The sequence below is a fragment of the Chionomys nivalis genome, chromosome 13 (assembly GCF_950005125.1).
Source record: "Chionomys nivalis chromosome 13, mChiNiv1.1, whole genome shotgun sequence".
NCBI classification, from domain to species: domain Eukaryota; kingdom Metazoa; phylum Chordata; class Mammalia; order Rodentia; family Cricetidae; genus Chionomys; species Chionomys nivalis.
In genome coordinates, this window is record NC_080098.1 from 19,278,582 (window position 1) to 19,291,893 (window position 13,312).

The following is a 13,312-nucleotide window of genomic DNA, read 5'->3' on the forward strand; positions in this document are numbered from 1 at the left end:
GCTCTAGCCCTTACTGGCTAATTCTCATATCCCGATCAACCCATCTCTAATAATCTGTGTAGCACTAGTCTTACCGGGAAAGATTCAGCATGTCTGACCTGGCGGCTTGCTTCATCGCATCTGCCCCAGAAAGGAGACCTATCGAGTCTGCCCGGGAGAGGGGAGCATGGCATCTGAACTCTCTTCCTCCCAGCATTCTGTTCTGTTTACTCCACCCACCTGTGCTCTAACCTATGAGGGCCAAGCAGTTTCTTTATTATTTAACCAATGACCTTCCTCCATCATCAGTCTCTATACATAAATGTCTGTCTCTCCTTTCCTGTTCCCAGGTGTATTTCTGGAAGTTGTTCTAGCCAAATATTTTGATGTATAGACATGAATTATCCATTTTGAGAAAGATTTGGTTTTATCTGGGGTCACTCTGCCTATGTGTTTGATATTAAAATGGGCTTTTAAATTAAAATCACAGTAGTGATAATATTCACGTGCATGCGCACATGCACACACACACACTCATTTGCATTACCTGTCTTTTAAATTCTTCTTCATACTCTGTCTCTCTTATGTTTAGTGGTGACAGTTATTTGGGGTGTAATTTCAGGGGTATGTGAAGAGTGGAAGCCACAGCTCTGAACCCTGGGGGGGGCGAGTAGTGGGGAGCAGGGAGGCTTCAGGGAGAGGCTTTCGATGGTGGCCCCAGAGTTTCCTTTCATCCCTTTGGCAGAGATGGGGATAATCCTAGATCAGGAGTTTACAAAGAAAAAGTGGTGAAGTTCCCAACTCAGGTGCCTCAGAGACGATCTGCGGCTGCCTTCCTGGTCACAGCTCTTCTGATTCTTTCCCACAGTTCACTCTAGCCCTCCCCATCCTCCTCAGAGAGCCTGAACGGCACGTTCACTATTTTCTTTCTTCCTTATTTTCTTTCATCTTTCCTGGGAGAAAGGGGTGCATTGTCCAGGTCTGTCTGAAACTCACGCTGTAGCCAGACTGGCTTCAAATTCATGATCCTCCTGCCTCAGTCTTCTGAGTGCTGCGATAATAGAAGCATCACCATACCTGACTTCTGTTTTCTCTGTGTGTCTGTGCAGTGCATGGCTCTGATTCTGCATTTAAAGACAGTCTCTCATTGGCCTGAACCCAGTAGGTGGACTGGCTAGAGGTGTGCCCCAGGGATCCTCCTGTCCCATCTCCCAGTTGGGATCACAAGCTCAGGCCATCATAGCTAGATTTTTTGCATGGTTCTGGGGATCAAACTTAGTTCCTAATGCCTGCAAATCAATGTCTCCTGACTGCCCCCTCTCCCCAATCTCTTATCTTTCCTTCCGATGGTCATAAGTAAATCAACTCTAAGTCCAACAGGCCACTCGGGTAAGCAGTTGTGCCTAAGTTCTTTCTGCACCCGCAGCAGCCAGCACAGTAATTGACATTATTTCTGTGTTTGTTAGTCTCACACCAACATGAGACTGTTACAATTTTAATTTTGTTTCATGATCCTAACATCAGTTTAGGCACTAATATCAGCTTTGAAAGACCCAGAAGACAAGCTTGGAGTAAAAGTAACATCATTGGTTTTAATACTTTAAACTGTTACTAGCCTTAAATTTCTCCAGGTCAGCCACATTTGAGTATTTGTTTTTCTGGATCTTTCTCTCCTCTTTGCCGTGTGAAGTTCTACGTGGCAGGACAATCTGGGTCCTACTTTTTTTCCCCACACCAGCTGTCCTGTGTGGCCTGTCGTGTGCCATTAGAGTGGTAACATGCATGCCACACAGGACATGTTACAGTTGCTTCTCTCCCTCCTCTCAGTGGGTTCTGAAGATCGAACTCAGGGCCACAGCTTCTTTAGCCCACACTTGCCCCAACTGAGCCATCTCACCAGCCCAGTGGGAGCTTCTTGATTGTCTTTGTCGGCTTTGGCCTCTGCTGTAGTGCTAGAGTTTAGAATTGTTTGACACCCAGGAGATGCAATATGAACCAAATGATTCTTGAAGGACAGTATTAACACAATCAGCTGCAATCTATGGGATGTCCCTTTGCCTAGGGACACCACAGCCCAGAACGAGACTGCAAGAGAGAAGATTCATCCACTAACTGGACAGTGTCCCCTGGAATGTGTGTCCTCTCAGGACTGCATCTCAAACAGTGTGCTTCTTCTACCTGCTCTTATACACAGGTTCATGTGGACAAGATGGATATGTTTAGAAACATGCCTGATATCCTCCACCATCTCACCACGGACCGAAACACCCAAATCCATGCCTGCCGCCACCCAAAGGTACTGAGAAACATCTGTCCTGATCTTTGTGGGACCTGAGAGATTGAGATCAAGAAAGCAGCTCAGAAATTCCCTTTCGGAACACTTCATGCTCCTCAGCTGTTAGCTGGAGGTCGTGCAGTTATACATACCTATATTCCATGAGCACCTACCTCATAATGAGAAACACACACGTTACACATATCTATATTCCATGAGCACCTGCCTCATAATGAGAAACACACACGTTACACATACCTATATTCCATGAACACCTGCCTCATAATGAGGAACACACACAGATTCTTAAATTCGTACAGAAAATTGCTTCTTCTACATGAAAATGGAGATTTATTTGTAATGAAGTTATTAATCTGTGCTAGTTGTAATTTAAGCAAATATTAATTCTTTGAAAAATGCATGCAGTCAATTTCGGTCATATTTGTCCCCTCTACTCTTCCCAGATCCACCCACTTCTCCCTGTTCATCCACCTGCGTGTGCTTTGTTATTTTTGTCAGTTTTAATAACCCGTAGAGTTCAGTTTGTGCTGCCCATATTTTCCTGGATGTGGGGCCATCCACGGGACACAGCTGACCTGCCAGAAGCCACACCCTTAAAGAAAATGGACTCCCTGTCTTCCAGAAGGCATCAGCTGTCCATAGCTCCTCAGGAGTAGGGTCTGCTCGAGAACTTTCCCACTCTGTGTTAATGTGTGCAGCAGTTCTTTCATGGCTAGAAGACAGTTTGGCTCCTGTCCCCATAACCTCTGGCTCTTACTGTCTTTCTGTGCCCACTTCCATGATGGCCCCTGAGCTTCAGAGGTGGCGATGTGTTAGAGACGTCTCGTGGCTGGGCACCACCCCGCACTTACTCCCTGCATTTCAGCTGTGAGTTTGTGTCCACCACCGTCCACTGCACACAAAAACTTCTCTGATGAGGTCTAAGAGCCACACTGGTTGTGGATAGAGAGATACTAATGTGGAGGCCAGGGTGATACTATGTCGAGCTTATAATTTAAGTAAACATGTTCACAGTGTATTGCTACTTGTTTCTGAGACTTAAGACAGGTGTATGCTTGAAAACTATAATTTTTGGGCTGGAGAGATGGCTCAGAGGTTAAGAGCACTGATTGTTCTTCCAGAGGTTCTGAGTTCAAGTCCCAGCAACCACATGATGGCTCACAGCCATCTGGCCTGCAGGGACACATGCAGGTAGAATTCTGTATATATAATTAAATAAATCTTTTTTAAAAAAAAAAAAAGCTGTAGTTTTCTTCTACTCACTTAAATATCTAGGTATAACCTCCTTCCAACTCTGTAAGCCCAAGGAAGCGCCGCAGGTGTCTTTGCTGCTCACTGTCAGTTTTTCTTTGTAATTCTACTGTGAACCCTTGAGTTGCCAGTGCCAGCCTTCTATTTTGTTTGCCTTTGACGTTTGTTTTCCTTTGATAATACACCTTTTTCCCTGCACTTCCTTATATCTATAAAATATATATTTTTAAAAAATAAATCTTTATTTATCTATTTATTATATACACAGTGGTCTGTCTGCATGTATGCTTGGATGCCAGGCACCAGATCTCATTATAGATGGATGTGAGCCACCATGTGGTTGCAGGGAATTGAACTCAGGGTCCCTGGAAGAAAAGCCAGTGCTCTTAACCTTTGAGCCACCGCTCCAATCCTATACAATATATTTTTAATTACATTTGCTCTTCATATTCTCTGTTCCCCCTCCCCCAACTAATGTCTTTTTTTTTTTTTTTTTTTTTTTTTTTTTTTTTTTTTTGAAAGGGTTTCTCTGTATAACATGCCTAGCTGTCCTGGAATTAAGTTTTATAGATCAGGCTGATCTTGAACTCACAGAGATCCATCTGCTTCTGCCTCCGAGTGCTGGGATTAAAGGCGTGTGGTTCCCAGCTCACAACTGTCTGTAAATCCAACTCCAGGGATCTAATGCCCTCTTTTGGCTTCCTTGGGCATCCCCCCCATACACACATATATGTATACACATGCACACACACATACAGACAAATAAAAAGAATTTTTTTTCAGTAAGAAAGCTGCATGTTAGAAACTATTTCTGGCGATAGGTACCACACAGTCTAACTCATAACTATAACTGGCGATAGGTAGGCTACATAGTCTAACTCTCGTCATTTATTTAATCATACACAGCTACCCATCCAGTAGACTCTTGGATGGCGAAAAGAATGTAGATAATAAACCGGGAGGTCTCCCATTGTGCCCCGATTCGGGCTGTTGTAGCATGGACTAGGCTCAAACTTGCCATCTTCCTGCTTGTTTCCCTGGTCATCATATGCCACCTCCCCCAGCCCAAGGAGTAGCTTGCTTTTGATTTTCTTGAGAGTCCTCACTGCAGATAGGGCTAGGCTGCTGGAGTCCAGGCTGGGCTCAAACTCATGATCTTCCAGCCTTGTGGCACCTCACTAAGCCAGGGAGTTCTCTTGATACAAACCTACTTTCCAGCATTATTGGAGCACCCAGGCCAGGTTATTCTAAAATAACCCGCTTCCTTCCTTGCGTCTGCAGTTTCTTCATGTCCAAAAACTCACCTGCAATTGCTTTTGAATGCCAGTCTACAATAGCCTTGTTGAAAATATGTAGCTAGGATTTAAAACAAATGTGTTTTTGTTTTGTTTTCAGGCAGAGGAGTATTTTCAATGGAATAAGTTACCCTGTGGGATTACTTCCAAAAACAAAACTGCGCTCCATACCATCAGCATCAAACCATCCACCATGTGGTTTGGAGAGAGAACCAGAAAAACCAATGTGATAGTGAGGTAAGGGACCAATGGCCTGGTCTTTAGAAACCCAGAGGGGAAGTGTTGTATTTAATGAAGTTTAAACTCGGATCAGCATGAGCCCAGGGAGAGGATGTTACAATTGTAGGAACTATGTTTTTCACTTAAACATTATTTAAAACGAAAGGATGTTTCTTTCAAACTATGGCAGTACATTTGCTGATGTATCCAGGGACTTCCTCTGTGAGAGACAAGATGGCTGAACTCTGAAGGCATCTGAGTGCTGTGTATCACAGACAGGTATTGGAAAGAATAGAAGCAGCTCCACAATGGCCCCAATACCTTAGCAACACCTCCTTGATTTGGGCTATTTAGAATGTCTACAGAAGGTTTCCGTGTCTGGAGAAGTTGCCTCCTGTCCCAAGAAGCAGTGCCTCACATCCACGTGGCTTCACACCCAAACAGCCTAAGTGGGGTTCAACCCTACAGTACCACTTAGTTTTGCAAAGTGTCCTTTTGTGTTCTGCTTTTCCCTAGGACAGGAGAGAGCTCATACAGAGCGTGCTTTTCTTTCCACTCTTCCTACAGTGAGGTAAGAGGATCCATCAGCTCCTACTGCTGACTGCAGCCTTTGGGGTTGGTCACCACGGGGCAGGGTACATGTCTGTGGGGTGTACATATATGTGTGCGTGGGGGGGGAAGGAGTGAGTGTGGATGTGTATCTGGGTGGAGGCCAGAAGGCAGCTTCAGGTGTCGTCCTCAGGAAGGCCGTCATACTCTTCCGCCCCAGGTGTCTCATCGGCATGGAGTTCAGCAGTTAGGCTGGCTGTTGGCCAGGGTCCTCCTGTGCTTTCCCGGCACTGGGATTACCAGTGTGCGCCACTATCCCCAGCATTGTTACATGGTTCTGGGCATCAAACTCAGATCCTCATACGTGCAAGGTGGGCACTTTAGGGGCAAGTAATGGTTTTTGTGTGCATGCCTCCCTAAAGGTATAAAAAAGTTGTTTGTGCAAAGTTCCTAAAGAATAGGTGTCCTTTAGATTAGAGTAGCCACTTTCATAGTTACTGGAAATCCCTGGGGCTCTGTGTCCTCATTTGGTCCTTTGAGTTAGAGTTAGAGTTAGATGGCCATGCTTTGTGCCCTGGCCATCCATTTTGGAAAGAGGGGATCCAAGCCTTTGTATTGTCATTACCAATTCTGTCCTGCATAATGGCAGCAGATGTTTCCCCGAGTACCAGGTACTGGCCAGCGGGTACTGGCGCCAGCATTTCACAGGTGTTTTCTTTATACGGTAGATGAAGAATCTGAGCCTTAGACTTACTGAGGTCACAGCTCACCAATATCTAATAAGTGAGGTTTGCCTGGTAGAACTCTTAAGGAGAATTCTTCTATTTTATATTCTGAAGAGGCAAAAAAAAAAAAAAAATCAACATACTTGTGAATGTTTTAAACTGTAATTGTTTCAAATTGGTATGAAAGGACTTTGTATGTGCAGTCTTTTGAGTCATACACACACAAAGGGTCTTGGACCTGAACACTTCCTCCGAGCTGTACGTCTCAGAGTACACGCAGCCTGCACTGGCTAGCAGCTTTGCTCACGAAGCCTTCTGCTTCGGTCTTGTGTGTGCTCCCTGTTCACATCCACCTGTGTGTGAACAGCTTTCGGACACCTTAACATGCAGTGTTTCAGACTTTGTGGTAAGGTATAACTGGAGGTTTCTTGTCCCGCCTGGTCCCGCAGCCACTTTTACCATAATCACTCAGAGACTTAATATTGGATACATATTGTTTGGCTTGTTAGCTCAGGCTTATTATTAACTAGCTCTTAAAACTTAAAATAATCCATTTCTATTAGTTTACATTTTACCACAAAGCTTGTGGCTTGTCATTTCACAGCTTGCTTCCCTGGTGGCTGCTGGCGTCTCCCAGACTCTGCCTTCTTTCCCCCTCTATCTCTGCTTGGATTTCCTGCCTAGCTCTATTCTGCCCTGTCATAGGCCAAAGCAGCTTCTTTATTAACCAGTAGTAATAAAACATATTCACAGCATACAGAGGGGCATCCCACATCAGTAAGGGGTCCTCTCTCTGGCACTAGAGAAATGTGCACAGAAGCAGGTTGTCCTAAGTTGTCTGCTAGGAGAGACCTGCAGGCCCTGGGCCATCAGAGATCACTACTGGACTCAGTCTTACTGGACTTCTTGAGTACTGTTGCATTCAGGCTTGACTGCATTGCCCACTTTAGTAACTGCAAACTAAGATGTAATGGGCAGAAGAGTTTGGTGTCTTCAAAGGTGGTAGCCACTGCGTGGTATTTGATTCCATAAGAATAGGCATTAGAGCAAATCAAGTGATCTCCAAGATGCAGTTTCCCTGGTAATGACTATTTATACACGGAAAAAGGTACAAGACCTTCTTTTCTTGTATCTATTATGGTCAATATTCAGCTGTATTCTAACTCACATGGAAGAGGGTTTGCCAAATGTGTAGGCAACTGGCCTTGAACAAAAGAATGTCGAATTTTACAAAGGCACCATTTTTAGATTCCATTAATTAGGAACTCAAGCTCTTTCTGTGGAGCAGAAACCTGAACAAAGTTCAAATGTGCAAGTTCCCAGACCCCCACGTAGTGCAGCACAGGGAGCGTTTAGGGGACTGAGGCCAGGGCATTGCCAGTGTGTGTGTCTTTTGTTTGGCAGGTCCCTCGGTGGTCCCCACGTGCAAACAGCATTGAAGCAGGGTCACAAGGAAGCTCTGCTGCCCTTTCCTATTCCTCTCTTTTCTGACACCCTCAGTTTTCTTTTTTTAATTAATATTTTAGTTAGCATACAAAATAATGAATTTTATCATAACATTTTCATACAAATATATCTTCATACTTTGTTCATTTTTGTCCACCATTACCCTCCCTTGTCCCTCCTCTCCCTCTCACTGGTCTCCTTCCTCTCCTGAAACAGTCCCCCATCTGTTTCCATTATGTATTGTTAGACCTAGTTCCCACCAATGAGAGAAAACAGACTAGACTATCTCTTTCTCTCCTGATAGTCCCTGTCCCATACAGTTACTCTGCTGCTTTCCTATCACATATCTGTACATGTACCATGTATGTGTGTACCCACATGATACAAAATGCGCTATTTGCCTGAGTTGGCTTATTTTGCCTAACACAATGATCTCTAGTTTTTATCCATTTTTCTGCAAATGACATAGTTTGTTCCTTATGGCTGAACACAACTCCATTGTGTCTGTATGTCCCCTCTTCATTTATTTCCGTGGAGAGGCCTCTCAACTGGTTCTGTATACTAGGAACTGGGAATAGACTGGCACCTCAATTTCCCATCAGAGATAGCTGATGCATTTTATATTCCTTCTAGATTAAAGATTTTTTGAGCTACATCTGTCCAGTGAATGCATATCCAAACGTCATTCCAGTAGGCCTCACCGTGGATAAGGTCATGGACGTGTGAGTAGCTTCTGTTTGTGGGTCTTGTGTGCTATTGGTGGCTCTGGCTGGGAGGCATGGGAGTGCTATGCTTGAAAATCAGCCTGAGACTGATGAACACATACAGCACTGAGCTTCGAGAGACAGGTGGGAACAGGCTCCAGGCTCTGGAGAGATCTAGGCGGTGAGCCACCACTGCCCAGGATTTTCAAAGGAACAGGTACCTGGGAGGAGGGGGATATAAACTGAGGTGGAAGTCTTTGAAGTGTAGGGATTGAATGTGTCTAGGAGCTTGATATGCCAATAGGCACCACAGGTGTATGTTAACGGAAGAGCCAGGGTCCCTTGTGCCAGAGACAAGGAGAATGCTTCCTTTTAGCAAGTACAGGCTACTTTCTCAAGTCCTGGAGAGGATGCTGGTTTTTGTCCAAATGCCAGACTTTGGGAAAAGAGATTTCTTGGGACCAGACAGGTGGGAGGCTGTCAAGGACAAAAATCACCAGGGAAGCACAAGGAATAAGAGCTAAACTGAGTCAGAGCTCAGTCGCGCAAACGGGAACGAAAGATACATGTTCTGATGGCGGGAGGAGGGGAAGTGGAAGTTACTGGTGGCCAATGTTGTTTATGATCACAAGTTATATGCTTTATTAGAAGCCAACATGTAATTAAACATTTTCTTTTGTATTCATTTTCCAACTGTAACTTCTTCACTCCAAAGCAATGATTCTTTGATTAATTTCATTTTACATTCCATCCACAGTTCTCCCGCTCCACCCCTCATCCCAACGAGTATGGGCTCCCATGGGAAGTCAACAAAAAGTCTGGCACTTTAAGTTGGGGCATCCCACCAGGGAATGGGCTCCAATAGGCTAACTCATACACCAGGGATAGATCCCGATCCTACTGTCAGGGCCCCACAGATAGTCAAGCTTCACCACTGTCTCCCACATGTGGAGGGCCTAGTTCAGTCCCACGGAGACTCCACAGCTGTCGGCCTAGAGTTCCTGAATTTCCACAAACTTTGTTCAGCTGCCTCTATAGATGTCTCATCATGATCTTGACCTCCCTAGCTCAAATATTCCCTTCCCTCTCTTCAATTGGATTCCTGGTGTTTGGTTGTGGATCTCTGCATCTGGTTCCATCAGTTGCTGGATGAAGGCTCTATGATGATAGTTGGGGTATTCACCAATCTGGGGAAGGCCAGTTTGGGCTCTCTCTCCACTGTTGCCAGGAGTCTTAGCAGTGGTCATCCTTGTGGATTCTTGGGAATTTCTCTAACCCCATAGTGGTTCCCTCTATCAAGATCTCTCTTTCACTGCTCTCCCAGTCCATCCCTACCCACTTTGACCATCATTCCCTCATGTTCTCATTTCCCATCCCCTCCCCTTTACCCTTCTTGTCCCCAGTTTACCCAGGAGATCTCATCTAACTCCCTTCCCTGGGAGATCCATGTGTCCTTCTTAGGGTCTTCCTTGATACCTAGCTTCTGTGGACCTGTGGATTGTAGTCTGGTTTTCCTTTGCTTTACATATAATATCTACTTATGAGTGGCCAATTCTTTTGTATTGTTTTTATTGAGCTATACATTTTTCTCCACTCCCTCCCCTTCCTCCCCTCTCTCCCTCTACCCTCCCTGAGTGGCCAATTCTTAAGATGTGAAGTGGTAAGCTGGAGGGATGGCTCAGTAGTTAAGAGCTCTCCAGAGGCCCTGAGTGTGGTTCCCAGCACCCACATCCAAAGCTGCACAACTAGCTCTAATTCCAGCTCCAGCAGACCCAATGCCCTTTCTGGCCTCCATGGAACATATTCACCTCAAACGTGATGGACACATGAATACAGAAATAAAAACAAAATCTTTTTAAAGTGACCTAGTGCAGGGACTAGATTATCTTGGTAATCAGGTTATTTGTACTAGCTCACACCATTTTTAGTTGACTAAAAATGTTAGTTAGAAGCCAGAAAGCATGGTAAAGAAAGCAACATGCTGGCTAGTAAGGCAAGAATTAAGAATTTAATCCTGATCACTGAGATTTAAGATTGACTTATAGATTTAAATGGGAATACAGTTTTTAAAAAATTTATTTATTTATTATGTATATAATATTCTGTCTGTGTGTATGCTTGAAGGCCAGAAGAGGGCACCAGACCTCATTACAGATGGTTGTGAGCCACCATGTGGTTGCTGGGAATTGAACTTGGGACCCTTGGAAGAGCAGGCAATGCTCTTAACCACTGAGCCATCTCTCCAGCCCCAAAATGGGAATATACTTAGAATCATTTGGAGTGCTTGTTATCCTGTCTTGTACTCCTAGCTTGCAATTCTATTGGGCAATCTGTTGTAGGTAGGTGGGTGGAGAGTGACCTTCACTTGGTAAAAGTTACCCAAAGAGAATGCATGAAATGGCTACAGAGAGAAGTAGTAACAGCAGATTCTGGAGGTGCCACATGGGACTGAGCCAGGGAATATCACAGACATGAGAACATAGATGACAAATAGAAGTCTGGCTGTAGTCAGGTTGGGAGCTTCATGGCTGCCACCATCTGCTGTGTTGGCTCTGATCCTCAAGGCTTCTAACAAGCTGGCAGAAGGAAAGTAGGTAGTGTAGCCCTCAGTGAGGGTGGACCCCCTGCAGATCTTATTTCTGTGTCCTGGCTTTCAGCTTGTGGCTCTGGAATCAGATCAACTTTGTGGGATCCTTGCAAGAGGTAAATAAATGCCATTAAACAGAGAAGAAGCACCTCTCCAAACTCTGGATGCTAGGTTTCAATGGGTGACTTAATCTGTCTTGGGATAGAGTTCATTAAGAGCAAAGATTCAAGTTTGGCTTTAATCTGTTAAGACTGTTCCCTCTGTACATGATTGGCATCTACTAACGTTGTCTGTAAGTGCTTCCATTGGACACTTTATTAAGTTGTAGATCTTTATTAAACATTGCCTTTATCTCCCACAAATGCTCACTTGATCGCCCTATGACTTTGTTCTAATTGCTCTAAGTGATGTTTATGCTTCAGCCACTTTCCCAAAAGGAAAAGTCAAATATTCTGATTTATATCAGTTTAAAGCCTCTGTGCCGATCTTCCCGAAGTGCCGAACCAAAGTACAAACCACTTGGAAAACTGAAGAGAACCAGAACAATCTATGTAGACTCAGGTAAGAATGATTCTGGTCTTCCCAGAATGCACCTTGTGACAGGAGGGCTGTGTTGTCACCCCAGGAGGGCTGTGTTGTCACCCCAGGAGGGCTGTGTTGTCACCCCAGGAGGGCTGTGTTGTCACCCCAGGAGGGCTGTGTTGTCACCCCAGGAGGGCTGTGTTGTCACCCCAGGAGGGCTGTGTTGTCACCCCAGGAGGGCTGTGTTGTCACCCCAGGGCATTTTTGCGAGGATGCTGAAGAGACTTAGCTTCCTTTGGTTCTGATCAGACGGAGCAGGGGTGTTACACAAACAGTTCTTCTCCACTCATTCTACTTTCTTATACTGCTATTTCGTTTTGTAATTAAGAACATAGATAAGTTCTGACTAGAAATGAGAACTTTAGATTCTGAGCAAAGCCTTGTTGGCTTATAGCAGCCACACTTGGTGGTTACTTCAGATTTGCATCCTTTGGTAAAGTGCCAGAAGTGAAGTCTGACTGGAGAAAGATGCTGTGTATTGAACACTTCCATAGGGCAAGTCTTCATCTTCTACACACTACAGCTAGACATGTAAACAAACTTCCAAGTGATGTCAGTCTGACTTTGCCAAAGAGAACACTGGCATTTAGACAATTTAGAAAATCCCCCAAAGTCTAGCAGGAAGTGATAGGACTAGGATTTGAACTCAGGTCTGTTTTCCATTTTAGCTTCTATATTTCTACTCATTTAGAATCTAATTTTAAATTACTTTTGAGATTTTATGTATATATGAGTTTTGCTCCCAGGAATATCTGTGCACACATGTAGCTGGTGCCCTCCAAAGTCAGAAGGCATTGGCCTTGGAACTAAAGGATGATTTATTTTATAAGCAATATGCATATTTTAGTCCATGCATGTCATTGGTTTTATTGAGTGGGTTTTAAAACATGATCATCACTTTCCCTCCGTTTTCTTTCTTTTCCTTCCTCCAGCCCTTTCCACATCCCCCTTCAAGTTGATAATCTTTTATTATTATGTATACGCACATGTATATATGTATATGCACAAACAGAGAAATACATGCTGGGTTTTGTCGTTTGTATATATGGTATCAGGGCTGATAACATTGCATTGGATGACTCATAAGGGGGCTCATCCCTGGAGAAGCTAATTCTCCTCCCAGCAGTCATTAGTTGCCTGTAGTTACTTTGTCTAGGGGTGTAACCCTGGAAAATTGCACCCTTCCACATTAATGTGTCAATTAATTGATACATTAATAATTGATATTGTCATTATTCGACTTTCACAGGAGACTTCTTGGTATTTTGACTCATTTCCAGTCTGTCGCCTCTTCCACAATATTCCCTCAGTCATAGATGCGGGAGCTATGATGTACATTATCCATTGATTTCTGCATTGCGTCCAGTTGTGGTTTTCTGTGATGGCCTCCATTTTCTGTAAAGAGAGGCTTATTTGCTCAGGGATGGTAGCTACACTTATCAGGAATGGTGGCTCACAGACAAAGACAGCTCAAGGGCAGAAGGCGTAGAATTGGATTTGGGGGCTTATAGATCATTTTCTGTAAGTTTGCTGACCAGGCCTTAGTATCCCTTAGTTCTTAAAATGTTCCATGGATTGTCCACACACAGAAGAATTTTATCAGCATCCACATTAGTTGGCTCACAACTGCCTCTAACTCCAGCTTCAGGGATCTAACACTGTTGACGTTTGCAGGCACG

The 13,312-nt window shown here is 44.3% G+C and overlaps 1 protein-coding gene across 3 annotated transcripts in view; it reads left to right on the forward strand.

The window, feature by feature from the left end:
* The window catches only part of Dclre1c (DNA cross-link repair 1C), a 35,177-nt gene that overhangs the window by 13,304 nt on the left and 8,561 nt on the right, over window positions 1-13,312 (forward strand). The window contains exons 9-13 of one of the 3 annotated variants that reach the window (XR_009058176.1): window positions 2,174-2,275; window positions 4,922-5,058; window positions 5,562-5,611; window positions 8,394-8,482; window positions 11,518-11,560. Coding sequence is in view for 2 of the 3 variants with exons in the window: in XM_057786931.1 (XP_057642914.1) it covers window positions 2,174-2,275; window positions 4,922-5,058; window positions 5,557-5,611; window positions 8,394-8,482; window positions 11,518-11,612 (478 nt within the window). In the remaining variant the exon portion in view is untranslated. Of the gene's footprint in view, window positions 1-2,173; window positions 2,276-4,921; window positions 5,059-5,556; window positions 5,612-8,393; window positions 8,497-11,517; window positions 11,613-13,312 lie in introns of those variants that run through there. The other 2 variants (XM_057786931.1, XM_057786932.1) reach the window with 2 other exon arrangements.